Source organism: Prionailurus viverrinus, chromosome B4 (genome assembly GCF_022837055.1).
Source record: "Prionailurus viverrinus isolate Anna chromosome B4, UM_Priviv_1.0, whole genome shotgun sequence".
Taxonomy (NCBI): domain Eukaryota; kingdom Metazoa; phylum Chordata; class Mammalia; order Carnivora; family Felidae; genus Prionailurus; species Prionailurus viverrinus.
Window position 1 is genome coordinate 122,469,374 of NC_062567.1, and position 18,555 is coordinate 122,487,928.

General features: G+C 52.5%; 1 protein-coding gene across 2 annotated transcripts in view; it reads right to left on the reverse strand.

Moving 5' to 3' along the window:
• Window positions 1-18,555, reverse strand: part of APPL2 (adaptor protein, phosphotyrosine interacting with PH domain and leucine zipper 2) — a 54,696-nt gene that overhangs the window by 5,972 nt on the left and 30,169 nt on the right. For both annotated transcript variants that reach the window (XM_047865757.1, XM_047865756.1), the window contains exons 9-17: window positions 15,700-15,782; window positions 11,910-12,068; window positions 10,337-10,525; window positions 9,012-9,054; window positions 8,873-8,929; window positions 8,688-8,776; window positions 3,733-3,891; window positions 3,542-3,594; window positions 1,818-1,992 (exon numbers count right to left, since the gene is read on the reverse strand). In XM_047865757.1, coding sequence (XP_047721713.1) covers window positions 1,818-1,992; window positions 3,542-3,594; window positions 3,733-3,891; window positions 8,688-8,776; window positions 8,873-8,929; window positions 9,012-9,054; window positions 10,337-10,525; window positions 11,910-12,068; window positions 15,700-15,782 — 1,007 coding nt within the window. The remainder of the gene's footprint in view (window positions 1-1,817; window positions 1,993-3,541; window positions 3,595-3,732; window positions 3,892-8,687; window positions 8,777-8,872; window positions 8,930-9,011; window positions 9,055-10,336; window positions 10,526-11,909; window positions 12,069-15,699; window positions 15,783-18,555) is intronic.

Here is an 18,555-nt window from a genome sequence, read left to right on the forward strand (position 1 = left end):
CACCCTAACACTTGGTATTTTCCTTTTTATTACAGCCATCTAAGTGAGCTGAAGTGATATCTCACTGTGGACTTGATGGTGCATTTCTCTAATAACGAGTGACACTGGGCATCTTTTCACATGTGCTTGTTGGCCATTTGTAGATCTCCCCTGGAGAAATGTCTACTCAGGTCCTTGGTCCATTTTTTTGGTTTTTGGTCTTTTTGTTGATTCTTATAAGAGTTCTTTATATATTCTGAACATATAGCTTTATTAGATACATGATTTGCAAATATTTTCTCCCGTTCTGTGGGCTTTGTACTTTGATAGTGTTCATTTGATGTACTGTGATTTTTCACAATGCTTTTACGTATATTTACTCTGTTCTTATTGGTGGAGATTACAGGAACGATGAGCCAATGCCTATAAAAGGTGCAGGGCATGCTTGGAGAAAAGCTTTAAATAAAGTTTTATTCATAAGAAACTTACTCTCAGTAGAAGGTTTATAATGAAACGAAAAAGACTGGTTTTAATGAATGGAAGAAACTATATTCTGACTTTAACAAAGTCCTATTTAACTTTTTGAAGCTAACATTTACTGAGCACTTATGCCAGTTGTGGTTGTATACATGTTTGATGTGCATTAACTCATGTAGTCTTTGTGTCAGCCCTATGCAGTGTGGATACAGTTATTTTCATCTCATAGCCCAAGAAGCTGATGCACAGAGGTTAAACTCGCCCAGGTCGTATAACTAATGAAGGCCAAAGCCAGGGATAAACGTAGACATTCTGCCTCTAAAGCAGTGCCTGTGATCTCACAGGAATAAAATGTAAACCTCATATACATGATCTGAAATTTTCTAGCAGTCACATCAAAAAGAGTGAAATAGATTAAATAAAGTATATCAAGTTAATGTCACCTAACAGATCTAAAATACTACCAGGATATGTTATTAATATAAAAATTAATGGCATATTTTGCATTCTTTTTGGGGGGTTAGTATGAGACCCTAGAAGCTTGCTATATGTATTTTACACTTAGAACATTTTAACTCAGACTGTCATTCCGTTTCAAGTGTTGCATGTGAGTCCAGTATTGGATGGTGAAACTTCATAAAGCCTGTGCTAACCATGGCTTGACGGTCCTTTGCCGTCACTCATACAGATCTTATTACCTAAAACTCCAAATCACGTAGTTAACATCACTTGGCTTATTTTCATCCCAACAAATATTAATCAGATTTTACTTGTGGTGGTCTAATGATCTCAGGTAGGTTCATGTTCTTTTGTCACTGTTGTTAATTTTTATAAGTAGTACTGCTTTCAGAAATGAAAATCCCGGGGCACCTGGGTGGCTCAGTCACTTAAATGTCCGACTCTTGATTTCGGCTCAGGTCGTGATCTCACGGTTGTGGGACTGAGCCCCACATCAGCCTCCGTGTTGACAGTGCAGAGCCTGCTTGGGATTCTCTGTCTCGCTCTCTCTCTGCTCCTCCCCCGCTCGTGCGCTCTCACAAAGTAAACAAACATTTAAAAAAGAAAAAAAAAACCCTTTCTTTTTCAAGCTCTGAGATATACTGAGCTATTCTTCAGTGATGGCATCATCACGAACGAGAGGACTCATTCACCACTAAGTCTCTGAGGGTACCCACTCCTTAGGGGAACAGCTTCTATCCACCGTATCTTGTAAAAGCAGAACATACAAAGGAACAGGGCAAAGACAAGAGTAGCATCTTCACTTAATCCGATCAAATATTCTAGTATGAACATTCTAGGTGAGTAAATGTGCCTTAAATGGGGAATCAGGTAAAGCTGTAAGGGTCTGAAACGAAACATACCTCAGAGTCTGACTGGTGACCATCAGATGGGACTCTGTCGTACGGAAGATGTTGTGAATTGCCCGAGCGGCCAATACTTGTCTCATTGCTTCGTAAATCACTTCAGTAGTGTTGTCTGTTTTGACTGCCATCGAGCCCAAAAACCGAACTACAAACATCTGCTGCAAAAGGGAATCTGCAAGAGAGCGTTTTCTGCTCAGGATCACATTCGCTTCCTGCCTGCTGCCGGTCTGAGAACAGGCAGAAGACCTCAGGTCTGGTCTGCCTCCTGCGGAGGGCTTCCCGGCAAATTCCTCAACACGGTGCCGAAGCCCTGAATCGCCTACTGTCTACATTTTGGCTCTTTGGAACGACTTCATTAGACTAGAAAAGCACCTCTTTGTGCATCCGTAAGATGAAAAGGCAGTACCACACGACCATCCTTCTAACGCTAAAACTCTAGGTGGCGGTATATACGTCTTTTCTCTGAAAATAAGAGCTTCTCCGCTAGATGACAGAAAATTCATTCCTCGGGCCCACTGATAAAGTCCTCTTGAAGAAAATCCATCTGAAGAACAGAAGACCTGATTGGGGGCTCATCCAGTTCACACATATCGTGCATTACTCAAGGGCAGTGACGATCTCCCAGGAGCTAATGGCACATCTCCGACTACTCTGCTTACCAGATTCTAGTAAACTGCCAGCACGGGCCCCCCGATAATGGCACATAACTGACAAGACTGGGTAACTGCAACTGTAACTGGAAGATCACAGAGGTTTAAAGGTGGTTTTTTTTTTCTGTAAGAATAATTCACTTCTCCACCATTTTAAACTAAGATGGCTACTTTTTCCTTCCTCGATCTATTAGTGTCTTTGCCCCTAAAAATAACTTAAGGGTTAAAAGAGGAGAAAAATATAATTAATGTAATATGATAAGAAGTGACTCCCACATGAAGACAGTTTTTACAAGTTCGGAAGTTTTTTTTGTAGAGATTTTACGGGGTGGCCTATATGGAAGGTCAGCTAGAGACGGGGCGGCAGACCTGAGGCACAGCCTGTTAGCCTCCTTCCTTCCACCGGCCCCCTTTCTGCCCGATTCCGTACGAGGTGCCGACTCTCAAGTCCTGCTTTTAAGTCTGAGGAAGCGGCATCTCATTCTAACGCTGCTCTCGGGCTCCAGGCGTGAGGCCCTCAACTGCCTCCGCTCTGCGGAGTGCTAGGTTACGGTCAGCTCTGCCGGGTGTGCTCTTAGGTACTAGAAGAATGTAATCAAACGTCAAAAATCTGATTTTGAACAAATTAAATACCACCAAGCCATGTCATCTTCAAACACAAGAATGAGCTGTTATGTGTGTTTTCAGCATTCTGAAATGAAACAGCATATTCATGTCTCACCCAGATTGCATTTTATTGTGACTGCTTTATCCTCTTTGAATCTGTTTTGTAGTAATCTGGTCTCTGATTTAGGTTTGGCCACTCTGTACGCAGGAGCTACAGAAAGGGTAAGGATGGGCCAACACTGTGACTCAAGTGGAGAATCTGTCCACATCCCTGCGGGTTTCATTTAAGACCTGCCTTCCCTGTACGCATCCTAATGAGTTTTCAGAGAACGACAGACCCGTGGGTCATAATTTCAATTCATACCTTCAAGTCCCAGCTCTCCGGAACATGATTCCGCTCCTCGTTTCAATGGCCCTCGCCATTCTGTGAAGGGGAAAGAGCAAGCACACAGACCACCCGCTCACCTTCTGCTTCTGGAAAGGTCTCATCCTCAGTTTCACCAAAAGGGTTGATGCGCCTAGGGAAACGGCCAGAGGCACACAATCAAGACATTTCTGGCCAAGAGGGCACTCAGTCAGAATGGCAACAGTGTCTGGAGATGGGGGTGGACACAAGAGACACCCAAGGTCACTTTCATTTCTCCCTGAGCCCGCACCTGCTCCCCCGGTTCTGGTCCAGGAATTCTGTGGCAGGAAGGACGATATCAAACTGGATAGGTGTTCCCGGTGCGATGAGCTCATCGGCGTCGTCGGCACGGACGGCTGCTTGGGACACAATCTTGTCATCTTCTGTCTCTGCATTTCTCAGGTTCTGACTGGAGTATAAAATAGGGGGGAAATAAATCCCTTTTAACCTATGCCTTTATGATCAAAAGAACACATGCTGAGCGCTGATGTGACTTTTACAAATAGATAAGGGTGAAGATTTCAGTCAATCCTTCAACTCCTTCTACAAACACATCTTCACAAAACGTCATTCGTGTCTTTGGTTTAACCCCTTCAGATCCCCCCACAGTGAGCTCTGCTGCCCAGCATTCTGCGTTGTCATATCACTTAACACACGGTCTACTGATTTTCTGGATCTTTCTCCCTGTGAGACAGGTTTTTGAGGGCGGGGGCTACAGCTAAATCGTATTTGTTGCTTGCTATAAAGGCGGCACTCAAAACCGTTAACTGAACGGATAAATACACCTTGGCCTGCATTCAATCACAACCTGGCTTTCACTTCCCGAGAGCCCCCCGCCGTTCCTGTAACGCACCCTCCACCAGAGGGAGCTACACCAACACACCACAAGCTTTTCCTTCTTTCAGTCTCCATCCAGATCCTCTTTCCCACCAGAACAAATTCCTCTCCATCCACTAAGCCCGTCAAGCCAGCCTGACCCTCTGTCCTCTGCACTCCAGTGTTTCTTCCCAGTGAGCCCCGGGACAGTCTCGTGTGTCTGAACACCCTGAGCTCGGCACCGTGTCCACACAAGCTGCAGGTGAGACGGTGGCCCGTGACAGGAGAGAGCTGCCAGTACGGTGACCGGTCACGTGCCACCACGTGTCTTCTCTTTCAGTGACAGGATGCTGTAAGAGCAGGTCTCATGTCTTTATAATCTTCTCTCCCCAGCTGGAGTGTAAACCCCTCTGAGGGACAAAGAATGTCAAAATATTTTCATTTCTTCCGTTATCTGGAGCCCAAGAGGTCTCTCCGATACCCTTCTGTTCCTCGTTCTCAAGTCTGTCGGTAACTGAATGCACTGCATGCAAACTACTCTAAGGCAGCCGTTTGGCAGGTGAGCGCACTGACCGGAGAGTGGATGGAAACGCGACACAGGCTTGTAGCCAGTCACCGCGAGGAGAGACCGCTCTGCTTCGGCTCCCTCATGACAGGAGAGAGAGAGCGTGCGGTCTCTGGAGCCCCGGAGTAATTCTGAGGGCGCTGGGTTGCCAGGTGGGGGAGCCAGACTGGGAACCGAAGTCTCCCCACGGCCGGTCGTCGTTTTCCCACCATGTCACACCGCTTCGGTCCGAAGTGGCACGACGACATCCGGTCTTTACGAGAGGGGCACGAATTTGTAAGTGGTGAGCACGGGAGGAAGGCAGGAGAAGTTCGGAGGGAAGAGGGTGCGTCCGAGATGCTGGCTCCCCAGAGAGACTCAGAGGAGAGAACACCAGGAAGAGGAGTGGGCCGGGGTCGTGGAGGGCTGTGACACCGTCGGGTGAGGTCTGCACTTGACTCTACGTTCCCGGGAGCCACTGAACACTCTGAACCCGGGAGGGACATGACGGAGCACCCCGTGATCGCCACGTCACCAACTCCAATGGACACTTGGCGACCGCTGTCCTATGTCACACACCCCACGTCAAAGCATCTAACATAGTTGAGCTCTCCCCTCCTTAAAACTCTTCTTTCTCGGGGCGCCTGGGTGGCGCAGTCGGTTGAGCGTCCAACTTCAGCCAGGTCACGATCTCGCGGTCTGTGAGTTCGAGCCCGGCGTCGGGCTCTGGGCTGATGGCTCAGAGCCTGGAGCCTGCTTCCGATTCTGTGTCTCCCTCTCTCTCTGCCCCTCCCCCGTTCATGCTCTGTCTCTCTCTGTCCCCAAAAAAATAAACGTTGAAAAAAAAAAATTAAAAAAAAAAAAAACAACAAAAACAACTCTTCTTTCTCGGTTCCTGCTGATTCCACTTTCCCTGGTGTTTCTTGGTGGCTTTTACAGGTTCCTTCCCTTCTATTCCAAATGTTGGCGTTCTTCAGGATTCGGTCCTAGGCTCCTCTCTTGTCCTACGCTCACTCCCAAGATGATCTCTCTCGCCCTGCTGAGCCCGTGCCGATGAGTTCCTGACTCATGTGCTCGGCCCTGGGATTTCCTCTGTGCTGCAGACTCGTATCAGGAACGTGACCACCGGCTCGTGCCGCGGGCCCCTCAATCTTCTGTCCAGAAGTGAGCGAACCCCCGATACCCGCTCCTTTTCATCTCGATACGCCACCACCTGTCCGGGTGCTCGAGCCAGACTGCGGTCGCCCTCTTGGTCTGTCCCTTTGCCTCCACTCGTATCTCCTTCTGGCACAAGTCCTTCAGATTTTGCCTCCAAAAGAAGCCCCCCATGACATCTACTCTCGCCTCCTCTGCCACAATCCTGGTTTGAGATGCCACAGCCTCCTGACTGTGCTCAGTCACGGGCCTGCCCAGCTTGCCCAGCTCAGTTCCGTGTCCTGCACAGCAGCCAGAGCTGCCCCCGGACGACGTCAAGTGAGTCACCTCTCCTCTCTGCCACACACACATCTACCTCCCTGAACCCTTCGGCGGCTCCCCGCCGTTCCTGACCGTGCCTGCCTGCCTGCCTGCCTGCCTTCGGGAGCTGTTCCTGGCCCCACCCTCCCCAGCCGGCCCTGCTTCCCCAGTGAGACTGGCCTCCCTCCAGTTCTCCCGACACACCAAGTGCTCTGCCCGCCAGCCTCCTCCGCTGCTCCGGGAACGCAGGCCACCTGGCTCTTTGCGAGAGTGGCCACTCCTCACCCTTCACTTCTCAGTCTGAATACCGTCTCCACGGCCAGGCCTCTTCAGGACAGCACCTTTGTCTTTAACACCAGCGCGGCTTTTCCCCATTTTAACTAGGTATTTATTTACCCTCCGCCTGGCTTTACCGACAAGACTCCACTTTACGCCCCAGCCCAGTGCCTGGGCACAGAGCAGACACCCCACAAACCGACCCTTGACTAGCTGGATAAACGAGTGCGCATCAGAGATACGCTACCTGGGGAGGAGGGGAAGGCCACGTGTGAGGCCTGCTTGGGACTGAACGGCAGCTTGTTCCCAAGAACACAGTTTCCCTGCTCCTTCCCCCTCTGTCAGCAAAACATTTCTTCATTCTGAATGAGCTGACCCTAAAGAGAGATCCGCCCTCTCCCACCTCCCCCCACAGCTCTGGGCCATCTGGCGGCCACATCTGTCACCCTTCCAGGCTCAGTTCAGCCGACTGGCTAGAGGATTCTGCCGCGTGACTGACTTATTCCCCAACAGAGAGAAAAATCAGCTCTTGAATTAATTAAATCTGAGCCACAGACTCTTTTTCAGAAAACCAACCACCTCTTTAGCAACACGAATTAAACAACACACTGGCACCCTAGCAAGACAGCGTTTTCAGGAACGGAAAGGGACCCGGGAGGTCATCTAGTTTCGCCTCTTCCCGTGTCAAAGTCGAGGAGACAGGCACAGAGAGCTGACCTGCTCCAGGCCACCCAGCTGCGTTCAAGGCAGAGCCATCAGAGAGTCCCCAAACTCCAAAGCCAGCACCCTGCAGTGTGCCTTCTCTGTCCCCAAGGCCATACAGGGAGGAACAGTGCCATCACCCACGACGACGAAGCCCAAGGACAAGCGCTCAGACTGCCGTCCTCAGAGCCGCCCTTAGCAACACGCTCCCCGCACAAACTGTGGGATCCAACACCTGAGCGTGACCCGCTGCCTCATGCCCACTTTCGTCACCTTCGCTCACGTCCCCGGTTTCAGCTACTGCTGCTGTAGCAGACACCCCGTCCGGTGACCCCACCCTGCCCTCCGCCCGCCACGCCTCAGCCCTGTGTGTCGTACACCCACAGTGCCGCAGGCCGGTCTTTCTACACGGGGGTCACCCCTTTCTCAGAGATCCCAGTTCCACTCCACGGCCCAGCACCGGTAAGCAGGGCACCCAAGTCTTTTGCGATGGAACTTCCGACTCTCCCGGCCCGATCGTGGCTCCTTCCCACGTGCCCCATGCTGCGCGCACACTGGCTCCCCCTTCAGAGCCCAGACCCTGGGAAGTTCGCTCTTAGCTTTCAATCACTTCTCTCCAGAGACATGCGATAGTATCTGCAGATCATTTACGTAATGGGGTTCCTTCTACCGCGCCTCTAAAAAATGGTCACCAAACACAGTCCTAATTGTCATTTACCTCGGATGTTGTGCTTTCATTAGCAGCCCTCTATGATTACAACCTTCTTACTATTTAACCAAATGGAGCGTCCCATTAAGAAAGAAGGTGGGATTCTGGGAATAAACCCCAAAGCCATATTCAAAACAAGAATGAAGGCAGAGGCAGGAAAATATTCACCGTAAACGATAATAGCAAACTCAGGAAAGGGAAACTACCTAAACATTCAACTGCTAATAAATCAAGGAAGAGAATGTGTAGTTATCATAAGGAACAATTACGAGAAGTGTAAAAATATGAAAAATACACATGAAAAAGCAAGATTAACGCACACGTGAAAGTATCAGTACGCATGCGGGTAAGGAAGGCCTGGGCAGTAACACAGACCACTGTTCCAGACTTTAAAAAAGTTCTCGTTTTGGTTCCAGAACTCTGTTGATGTGGACAGGAAATGTGCGACTCCCTGGGCGGCAGCCCCTCGGTGCAAGTCCTACGTGCTGGGACTGCGGCTGGCCAAGTGCTCCAGCAGGAAGACGCGCTGGACTCACGCAGCCAGCGGCTCCTGGCTCTGCCCCTCCCCTCCCCCGGCAGTCCTTACTGCTTCTGTAGAACAGACCCGACACCATCCCTCCGTGCCGGGCAAGGACAGAAGGACTCCTGCCGATTCCCAACACCTCAATACAGAAAAGCCACTTTTCCACGGTCCTTTAGTTACCTGGGGCACGAGCTTTCTGGTTTTTTCCCAAAACTCGTAATGGGGGTCACTGCTTGGAGAGCCGTCTGATTCAACTTGATGGCGACTGCCTACAAGTGCACAGGAGGACACGCTCAGTCCGGCAGGGGCGCTGACCCTTCGGACCGAGCGAGGGGCGGGGACGCAGGTAAGGCCGTGCGAGTTACCTCTGGGTTGTCAGTCAGGTAGATCTGTCTGGAGATGTTGTTTATGGCGCAGATCCACTGTGGAGAGAGGGTGTTAGAAACCTGCTGGATCCCAGTCACCAGCTAGACCAGGACAAAAATGAAAGAACAAAAGCTTTACCTCTTCGTTTTCCTTTCTGCTTTCTGCCTGGAGGATTATTCCCCTGAAATAAAGTGCATTCAAGTCAGTGCTCCCCAGATCTCGGTGACTTAAGCTTACTCCACATTCACTGAAGTCAGCTGGGTCCCAAAGAGAAGGACCACAAAAGGCAGCATGACCGGAAAGAAAAAATGGGGCTCTGGCTTGCTGCTCATCCACTGTGTGATCCTGGACGGACGCTTCCTTCCCCCTGAGCCTGTGCTTTCTCCTCGATAAAGTGAGCAGCTGGGCTCAGGTCTACTAGCTCAAGTCTGTGGGTTCACAAGCACAGACTTCTTGTTGGCCCCTTGATCACCTAGATCAGGGCAACCCCTCCTCCCAGCCACGCCCAGAGAAACCAGACACTCCGCTTTCCCACCGAGGGGAATAGGACAAAAATAATACTGCCCTGCCTTTGGTGAGGGCTTAACCCTTCCCAGGGACCCCACAGCTATGGGAGGTGGGAGCATGGACCTCAGCCCTACTTTACATGTAAGAAAACCAAGGAGTTAACTGCCCGGCACCACGACTGGGATCCCAGGCCTCTCCTGCCGCCCAGGAGGAAGGGTGAGGTCTGAAGCTGCTCTGAGAACCTGGGAGGGGAGCCGGTCAGCACTGTACCAGCTGGCCAGAACACGCTACTGTCCAGACAGAATCTCAGCTCAGAACCCCACCCGGAAGCAAACGCGAGCAGAGCCGGCTCCCAGGGAAGGATGGCCGGCCCCACTCCTGGGGGCTCAGTTTGAAGCTCCTGCTCCAGAGGGGACCCCACTGCAGTGGGATCTGTGAATGACTTCAAGTGACCTCTTCTGGGCCCCTGAGGCACACGGGGGTCTGTGGGGACAGCACGCTCACAGCAGGGAGCCTTTGGCCGAGCACACCGCCCAGTTTGTCTCCAGTTTCAGCCGGAACAGCAAGCTCCCCAGGCAGGTCTGCCCGCTCTCCGCCCCAGCACAGTACACAGAGCTGGTCTGGGAACAGGCAGGGGTGGCCACGGCCTTCTCTACAGATCTTTGCTGACAAACGACTCTCCTATGGCTGCCTCCCACACAGGACACAGAGGCCCGGTCTCCTCCAGGGCCGCAGACAAAGCCGCACTGGGACTCCTCACACGAGGCAGACAGGATCCCACAGGGGTGCTGTGTGCTTGCTTAAAGAGAGCATAAAACAACCTCCCCAAAGACCAACGATCCCCGGAGGGGGCCTCTCCCGTGGAGGGCTGGCATGGAGGGAAGCGCCAGGAGGCCCCGGGCAGGGGTGGGGTCACTACCCTTGCTCTCCTCCCAAATAAGACCCACGTGGCGTACGATTTTCCATTGGGAGTGGTGATCTGGAAGCAGTATCGTCGGTCTTCACAATCCACTGCCATCACCGAGCAGTTGTCCAGGTCCTGGATCAGGCCCCCGGCAACAGCTCCCCGGGGTTGACACATGAGGTTCCCGCCTTGCGTGAAGAAGTAAAGCCGCTCCCAGGTGGTGGTGACCAACCCTGTTTTACTGCAAGAATCGTGACTTTAGAGAGCCCGTCAGTGCTCGGAACCCCGCGCAGAACCCCAAGGTCTTGCTGCCTCTTTACCAGTGTTGGTGGCATTTTAGAAAAAATGCTTCTCCACATTAAAGCAAAACTGCAAATGCAGAGCAACAGAAGAGGCAAACTGCAGCTGGAGTGACCTGGAAGTCACGGGCTCTGCCCACTCGGGGGATGCCTAGCCAGGGCTTGCTCCGGCATGTGCCCACCCTACAGCAGCCAGACGCTGGCTTCTCCCCGAGACCTGGAAACGGGAGCTGTGAACCGAGACGGTCCACTAAGACACAGACCGAACTATCTAAATCTAGTGAGAGTCACCAGGGTCACCCTGGCTCACAGCACCCAGAATTCCGGGGACATTAACTAGGTTGAGTTTTGCTCCAACTGGATGTTACTCTGGTTTTGTGGGCTGCTTGCAAGAGGAATATCCAGTAACTGGCAAGTAACACCAGAATCTTGTAGGATTTTCCATCCGTATAAACTAAAGGAGATACTTAACTTGGGATCTCAACAAGCGGGGAGAGCCTTGAGGAGCTCCACGTTGGTAAGAAAACAGCCGGCAATTCCTCTCTGTAGCCCTTCTATCTGCGAGGTATCAGGTGCACTCACCTGATTCAATGTTTCTCGAGTCGCAACTATGTGCAAGGCACTAGGTTTCCTGCCTCCATGATTGCAATTATTTCGCAAAACTGGAACTAGCTAACGTGTGAGTGCCTATTCCTGCTAGGAACGACCTCATTCAATCCTTGGAACGACTTCATTTAGTGGGACTCATTGCCAGCTGTTTCACAGGTGACACGACTGAGAACCCGGCCACAGGGTCTGACTGAACCAAAGCCAGAGTGTTCACCACACCGGACAGCCTCCGTCTGCTCTTGGACACAAGGAAGCCCGATCATCCTCTCTTTAACTCAAATGGCCCCAAGTGACATGGTGTGATTCAGCCTACATGGACCCGGATGACCCGGAAGGCCTACAGGCCCCGACGCCAGTCTCAGCTGCGGGCCCCGAGCACACTGCTCTCACACGTCAGCGGCCTGGGCTAAGGGCGGAGTGGGATAGGAGCTCTCACCGGTCCAGGCTGATGACAGTTAAGAGCAGGCTATCTGCACATGGCCACGGTCACCAGGGACGGGGTGACCCGCCCCTCAGAGTCCACAAACAGGCCTCTTACAAGGCTGTTTCAAGCCCCTCTCTCGGCTCTTTGGGCCCTGAGCCTCAGAGGCTTCCTGCGTGGCAGGTGGGAGGGGCACTGTGCAGGAGTCCTTCCCCACCCTCCCCTGCCCCAGCCCTCCCTTCCCCCTCTGAGGGAAAACCGATTTTAGAAAAAGAGGCCAGCTACGGCATTCTCACTTTCTAAGATTCAGGTAACCAGCCTTCTGGATGAGGTTCCTGTTGATCTGTGGTGCAGCCACATCAAAGTCTGGGGCGTAAACAGACTCCTCGACAGAAAGCAGTTCTTGCTGCGACACCCGCATCTTTTCCGCTTCGGCTTCTAGTTCCACCTGAATGCTTAAGACAGAAGGCGTCAGGTCAGCGGCTCCTCATGGCCAACCGAGTGCTGCCGAGCCACAGATGGCGGAGCTGATCCCGCGGCTTCCTGCCCCACGAAGGGAGCTCAGACCCCAGACGCTGGAGATCGAGGGGACTCGAGTCCACGTTGCTAAAAATGTTTACAGGACTGCTGTTTGAAAACAGAACAGGTTGGCCACTGGCCAGCGCCCCAACCCAGCGAAACAATCTCTCTGCTGACAAAGTGGTATCCGGGCTCAGACCTGTGGATGCAGATTTTAGGAGAAAAGCTTTAATAAGCCCATTCTCAGGGCTTCAGGTGCAGACCACCTGCGAAAGTGCTGGAAAGGAAGGAAACAGCAGTCATTCCTGCCCCTCTGCTCCCCCTAGTTCTGGAAGCGGCCATTGGAGGACGGAAAACAACCAGGAGGTAGGACGAGGGCACATGGACAAAGGCAAAGGCAATGCTTTTCCTCTTCTAGAAGCCATACAGCTGCCCGAGACCATGGAGCTGGGCCCAGGGCTGCCCACAGCCATACAGCTGCCCGAGACTGCGGGGCCGGGCCCAGGGCTGCCCGCGCTACACGGCACAGGGGAAGAGGGCCAAGGTCTGAGCTCTGGCATGTGCGCACTTGTGTGCCGAGCTGTGGAAAACCTGGAAGCTTTAGCTTCGAAGAGGCAGCTGCCCTTACTTCCCACAAAGCGATGCCTCCACAGCTCCCCACCCAGCGCTGACAACCTCGGATATAAAGTGCCAAACACAAGCTGCCCAACACGGCCCGGCCCATCCACGCGAGAAAGCAAACCACAGACGCGTCGTTCCACTTTTCCACTGTGTTAAAGAAGGACTGAATTACAAATGTTAAAATCAGAAGGAACTTTGGGGGCCAGCTGGGCCACTGTTTCCCAAAGTGAGTTCCTTAGGAGTTTCTCTCAAAGGGTTAAGTTTGGGCTTGGTCCACACTCTTCTCTTGGAGACTCACAGTGCATGTTGCCTACGCCTTAATGCAGCTCAACACAGGCAGGCAGGCAGGCGATCTAAGTTAATTTTGGCTCTTCTGACATTTGAATAGAATGGCTGGACTCCACCACTGGCAGCCTGAAGACGGGCGAGCTGGAGAACAAGCCTCATTGGCTTACCTGCTTATCACTGCCAAGACGGGGCGAGTGAAATGGAGAAGAAAGTTAAGCAGCTCAGGAAGTGGAAGGAGAGAGCCAAAATATACAAAATCCCTTAGGTTCTTAAGCTTTTAGGGGTGGCAAGGCTCCTTGAGGACCCAGTGGAAGGTAAGGATCGCCTCCCCCAGAAAAATACTCCTGTGTACCAGCAGGACACCTGGCACACAGCTTCAGGGAGCGGTCACTAACTGCCCCTCCCTCCGCTCTCGGACCCGCACAGACTCCACTTCAGTGGCCGCGCGAAGGGCTCCCGGCACTCCAGGACAGGGTAGAAAAGTACTTTCCAATAGGCTTTCTTCCAAGACTAAAGAACAAAAAATTTATTTAATTGACCATCTACCTACATACTGATCGATCGATCAGTAGGAACCAAGAAAAAAAGCAGAAGCGTATCCCTGCGGGGTTAGGAACTAAAAAGAAAAATGCCTGGGGTGCCCGGGTGTCTCAGTCGGTTAAGCATCTGACTCTTGATTTTGGCTCAGGTCATGATCTCACAGTTCACGAGTTCGAGCCCTGAGTCAGGCTCTGTGCTGCTGACTGTGCAGAGCCTGCTTGGGATTCTCACTCTCTCTCTGGCCCTCCCCCACTCTTGTGTGCATTCTCTCTCAATAAATGAATAAACATTAAAAAAAGAAAAGAAAAGCTCCTGGCCCTCTGGGTGATTCGAAAAGCCACCATGTCTGGTTTAGGCTGGGTTCAGACTCCCCGCACAGCTCACACAGCAGAGCCTGGCCACTCAGCTCCCAGGGAAAGGAGGGCAGCATCCGGAGCCAGCACACTGTCCTTGGCCCCTCTGGGCCAGCAGTGCAGCCGTCACCTCGTGGCCTGAGAGGCGTGGCCGTGTTTATCTACTCGCCAACGGAAAAGCCAAGTGGTAGGAAAATTAGAACCTTGATCTGAGTTCTTTAGCCGTTCGAACCAGGAGGTTCAAGTGCTTCCAGCTCCGGCTGGGAATGCTGTCTGCGGCTACTGCCCTTGTAATGAACTAGGCCTCATCAGGCAGCAGAGGGATGAGCCACAGCCCCGAAGGCCGTGGAGCCGGGGCTTTGATGCAGGTCACATGGAAATGCCCGAGCGGCTGAGGTGCACTCTGGACGGCCTGTGCCAGCTCACGCAGATGCTGACAATGGAGGACACAGAGGCTCTGAGGTTTGCGGAGAAGCACATCACGGCGTCTCAAGCACAAACGTCCTACCATCTGTCAATAAAAAAATCTAGTGCGTGAACAAACTTTGAAGCCCAGATGGTTCTCTCAGGAACAGAAAGCCAGGGAATTCCGGGAGCTAATGGAGGCTAAGAGAGAGGCAGTCGGGAGAGGGCAGGGGTAGGGGTGGAGGGAGGGATGAAGTGACAGCAGGCACCTTCCTTTCCCCTCTCCTAACACTCCCAGCGGCTCACAATCAAACTAGGCAGGAAACGGAAATGGGATTTCAAAGTGCCTTCTAGCCTCATCACGAACGTGGCCCACACCGCCAGCGGCCGGGGACGAGCAGCCGGTGACTTCCAGGCAGGCGTAGACGACTTCAAACCGCAACCCTCCCGCATGCCGCACGGGGCTCAGCTCTGGCTTTTCGGCTTCATTCTCTACTGTCAGCACTTGAGGTACACTTCTGCCTGAACGGGGTCCACTGCTTGGCCTCGAGGTGTTTGAAAAGCAACACCCTCAAGAAAATGAGCGCCCTTGCTCCACTTTTCCAAACAAGATAAATTCTGCACTCCTACTTCCATTCTGTGCATCTGCTGATCAACTAGTCTCTCTCTGTGCCATCCTCCAGAAATCACGTCTGCAGTGTTCATGAGACAAGGCTCCCCGGGGCTCACGGACACCGGCAGCGGGAGGTGAAGGGACTCGGAGCAGCCACGGCATCAACTAAACGTGGGCAAGACGGTCTGAAGAGAGGACGCCATCTTCTTAAAATATAAACATTCATGAGGCCGAAATGCAATTTGTTAAATTGATTCAAAAGAGGCTTAAAGCCTCGTTTATTGATCACGAACTGACGGGACGGTTAGTTTCCAGAAGAGCCGCAGCACTGCTGGCCACATACCTCTCGGCTCCAAAGGGGAAGCAGAGTGTGCTTCCAAGACCACAGCGAGTCTACACCGGACTGACGGCTTTAACATTCGAAGGCTGGGCCAACAGACAAGAGGCCCTCAGCACGCACACCGGGACCTAACGGGAAAAGTCTCCCCGCAGACACTTCATCTTTTATTCATATACACAGTCTGTTCATGGGTGGGCACGCCTCTGGGCTCCCCATGGTGGGAACTGCAAAACGCATTACTTTTCAACCACAACCCAAACACCGGCGGCTAAGAAGGGGGCCCGCTGCCCAGGGATCCCAGCGTGGTGGGGCTCCATGGGACCCCCTGGGAGAGGGGACCCCCCGGAGGGACGGGTTCAGCAGGAGAGGCAAAGGCCCACAAGACCCAAAGTGGAGTGCAGCCTTACCTTTGAACCATGTCTGCTACGGAGGATAAAAAGCTGTCCATGCTTTGGGAAAACATCTCTGCTCCCTTCTTGAAAAAGTTAATCTGAAAGACAGAAGTGTGATGCCGTGAAAGTCCTCTAGGAAAGGAGACGGATGAGCTCACTCGGTGCGGGACTGGCAGCACCGGGGGCGGCGACACTGCCCCCCTCCACACCCCCGCGTGCCCGTGGTGCCTCATGCGCCTCCGCTGAGCTCAGCGGGCCAGCAGGGTTCCTCCCGAAGCCCCAAGTGCGCTGCAGAATGGGGGCGGTGAGACCCGGCTCTCTCGCCGAGAGACTGTCAACATCGGGGACAACGTAAGTCGCTGCTTGGCACAGACCACACGTGGGTGCATCAGCAGTTGCTACTGACAAGTAGTCTTGATGTTCTCGCCATTGGCTGCTTTCCTCTGTGAATTCTAGACAGAGAGTTTCTTGGGGGCAAGAGGTAGGTCTCCACCTCTGCGTCTCCAGGACCTACACTGGTGTGTGACAAATGATGTGCACAGCGCCAGCAAGAGGCCGACGGGCACTTGACGCCGCACGGCAGGAGGTTCTCCGGGGAGAGAAGCGCACCTCAGGGCCACCAGCTGACCCCATTCACCGAGCCATGTGCAGCTCGGAACGCAAGCTGACAGATAATCCGGCTGAGACACCGAGAAGGGGAAACTGGACTGATGACCCTTAAAAGGCCCTTCCAGCCTCGGGGCGCCTGGATGGCTCAGTCGGTTAAGCGTCCGACTTCAGCTCAGGTCATGATCTCGAGGTTTGTGAGTTCAAGCCTCACATCGGGCTCTGTGCTGCCAGCTCGGAGCCTGGAGCCTGCATCAGATTCTGTGTCTTCCTCTCTCTCTGCCCCTCCCCTGTTCACACTCTCTCAAAAATAAATAAACGTTAAAAAATAAAATAAAATAAATTTTAAAAAGGCCCTTTCAGCCTTGAGGTCAACCCAAAAGATGCAGCCGAGCTCTGGCCCCGAACAGGCGCTTGACACAAGCAGGGTCCCTTCCTGCTCCCCACGTGCTAGATGGACGCTCTCTCAGCCCAGGGGAGAGTGGCCCCAGGAGACCTCAGTCTCCTTTGAAAATAAGATTAGAAGTGCTGGCTTTCGGGGAACCAAAAGAAGGAATGCCTACTTCCCGTGAGTCCCAGGTATTCACTGCCCAGAAAGTCCGGGTTGCCTGTCAAACCTTGAAGGGCAGGGGTAGGGGGAAGACGGGACCGTCCAGTGCACTGCTGACATGTGTAACCAACCTGCCCCAGAGCTACAGTTTCCACTTCTTTCTATGGCCAGGGCTTTAAAAAACTCTCAATACTGGGTATGAACTCCATTTTACATGCCTGGTAAGAGACAGGTAACAGTTGCAAAGCCACATCATGAAAAAAAAAGACATGCAGTTTGCATGAGGGTATTTTCTCACACTTTGTCCCAGCTCATGTGTCTGATCTGGAAGCTGCCTCTGCCCTGGAAGGTGGGCAGAGAACTTGACCTCACATCCCAGTGAGGCTGGCAGGCACTGTCGGGACAGTTCTGACGTGTTTACACCCTGGGGAGGTATGCGACCCCACGTCCTTAGTTTTCACGGTACAAAAACAGAGGATGATCGCCATTATCCTGACGCAAGGTGATAACGCAGGAAGCTACTCTGGCCCCATGATCTTCTAATCATACAGAGATCAACACGGTAAATGCCATTCTGGATCTCGGAAACATCAGTCTGTTAAACGAGCTTTCTGCATTTCTAAGGACACAGCAGCACAGTGGCTTTCCTCTCCTTCCCCTCTCTGAACTCTTGGAATTAATTCCATGTCTTAGCTCCCCTGCTACTCTGTAAGCTCCTAGGGCAGGGACTCAGGCAGCCCCTAAAACGATCTGATTAAATGAATGAATGAAAAGGAAGGAGAAGATACTGGCGTCTACAGTCACCTTTCCTAGCACCTACCCTGTAAATACTAGAGTTCATTTGGTGTTCTCATAAACTTGGATGCAGCTTACAAAACCTCAGTTTGTTTCCAGGCATGACGACTAATCACGATTTCAGTGCAAACCTACTGAACAAGGGCCAGGGAAGACAGAAGTAAAGCCAAACCACTTGCACTGACAGGGGTGGTGCTGAGAAGCTGGATTCAGCCCAACGTCATCCAAAGACCTGGTGTGCCTGTGTGAACGACAGGAAGTACAGCGGCCACATGACCGGCAGCGAACGGAGGTAGATGCTGCGTAGACACACATGGCTTTAAAGGGGCCGATGAGGCAGAAGGAATGCCTTGGAATTGCCCAAAAGATTCACGGGGTTAGACGACAACTGGTCTATGCGAGACAGCCAAGTCTGCAGCAAGATTTGAGGTCTGCAAGGGGAGGGGCTGTCTGGTCTTCTGTCCCGAAATCTGGATACTTTCCACGTGAAAAACGAAACCATGCCATCCTCAATCCTCAAAACTGCTGCTGTGGCCACCCAGTGACGTGTGCTCTGCTCCACAGCCGGGCCCCCTCGGCCCTGCAGCAGCATTCGCTTAGCGCGGGCCGGGAGAAGCGGCGTGGTCCTCAAGGTGACACACCGGAACCCAGCCGGGAACAAGTCCACCCTTCAGGCCTTGCGAGGCCCCTCCCCTAACTGACCAGGCTCTGTAAACACTAACTGATCAGGCCCGCAGCCATTCATCTTTCTGAGGCTCTCGGGCCAGGACCCTGTCTGACCCTGGGCCTCTAAGTCCATAGGCAAGGACCATCAATCCAGGAAGGACAGACGTGACAGGAGGCATTAATTAGAGCAAAGGCAGTACCGATATTCCCTCACAAAGCCGGGACGTCCTCTAGGGCAGAGGTGTAAAACTCGA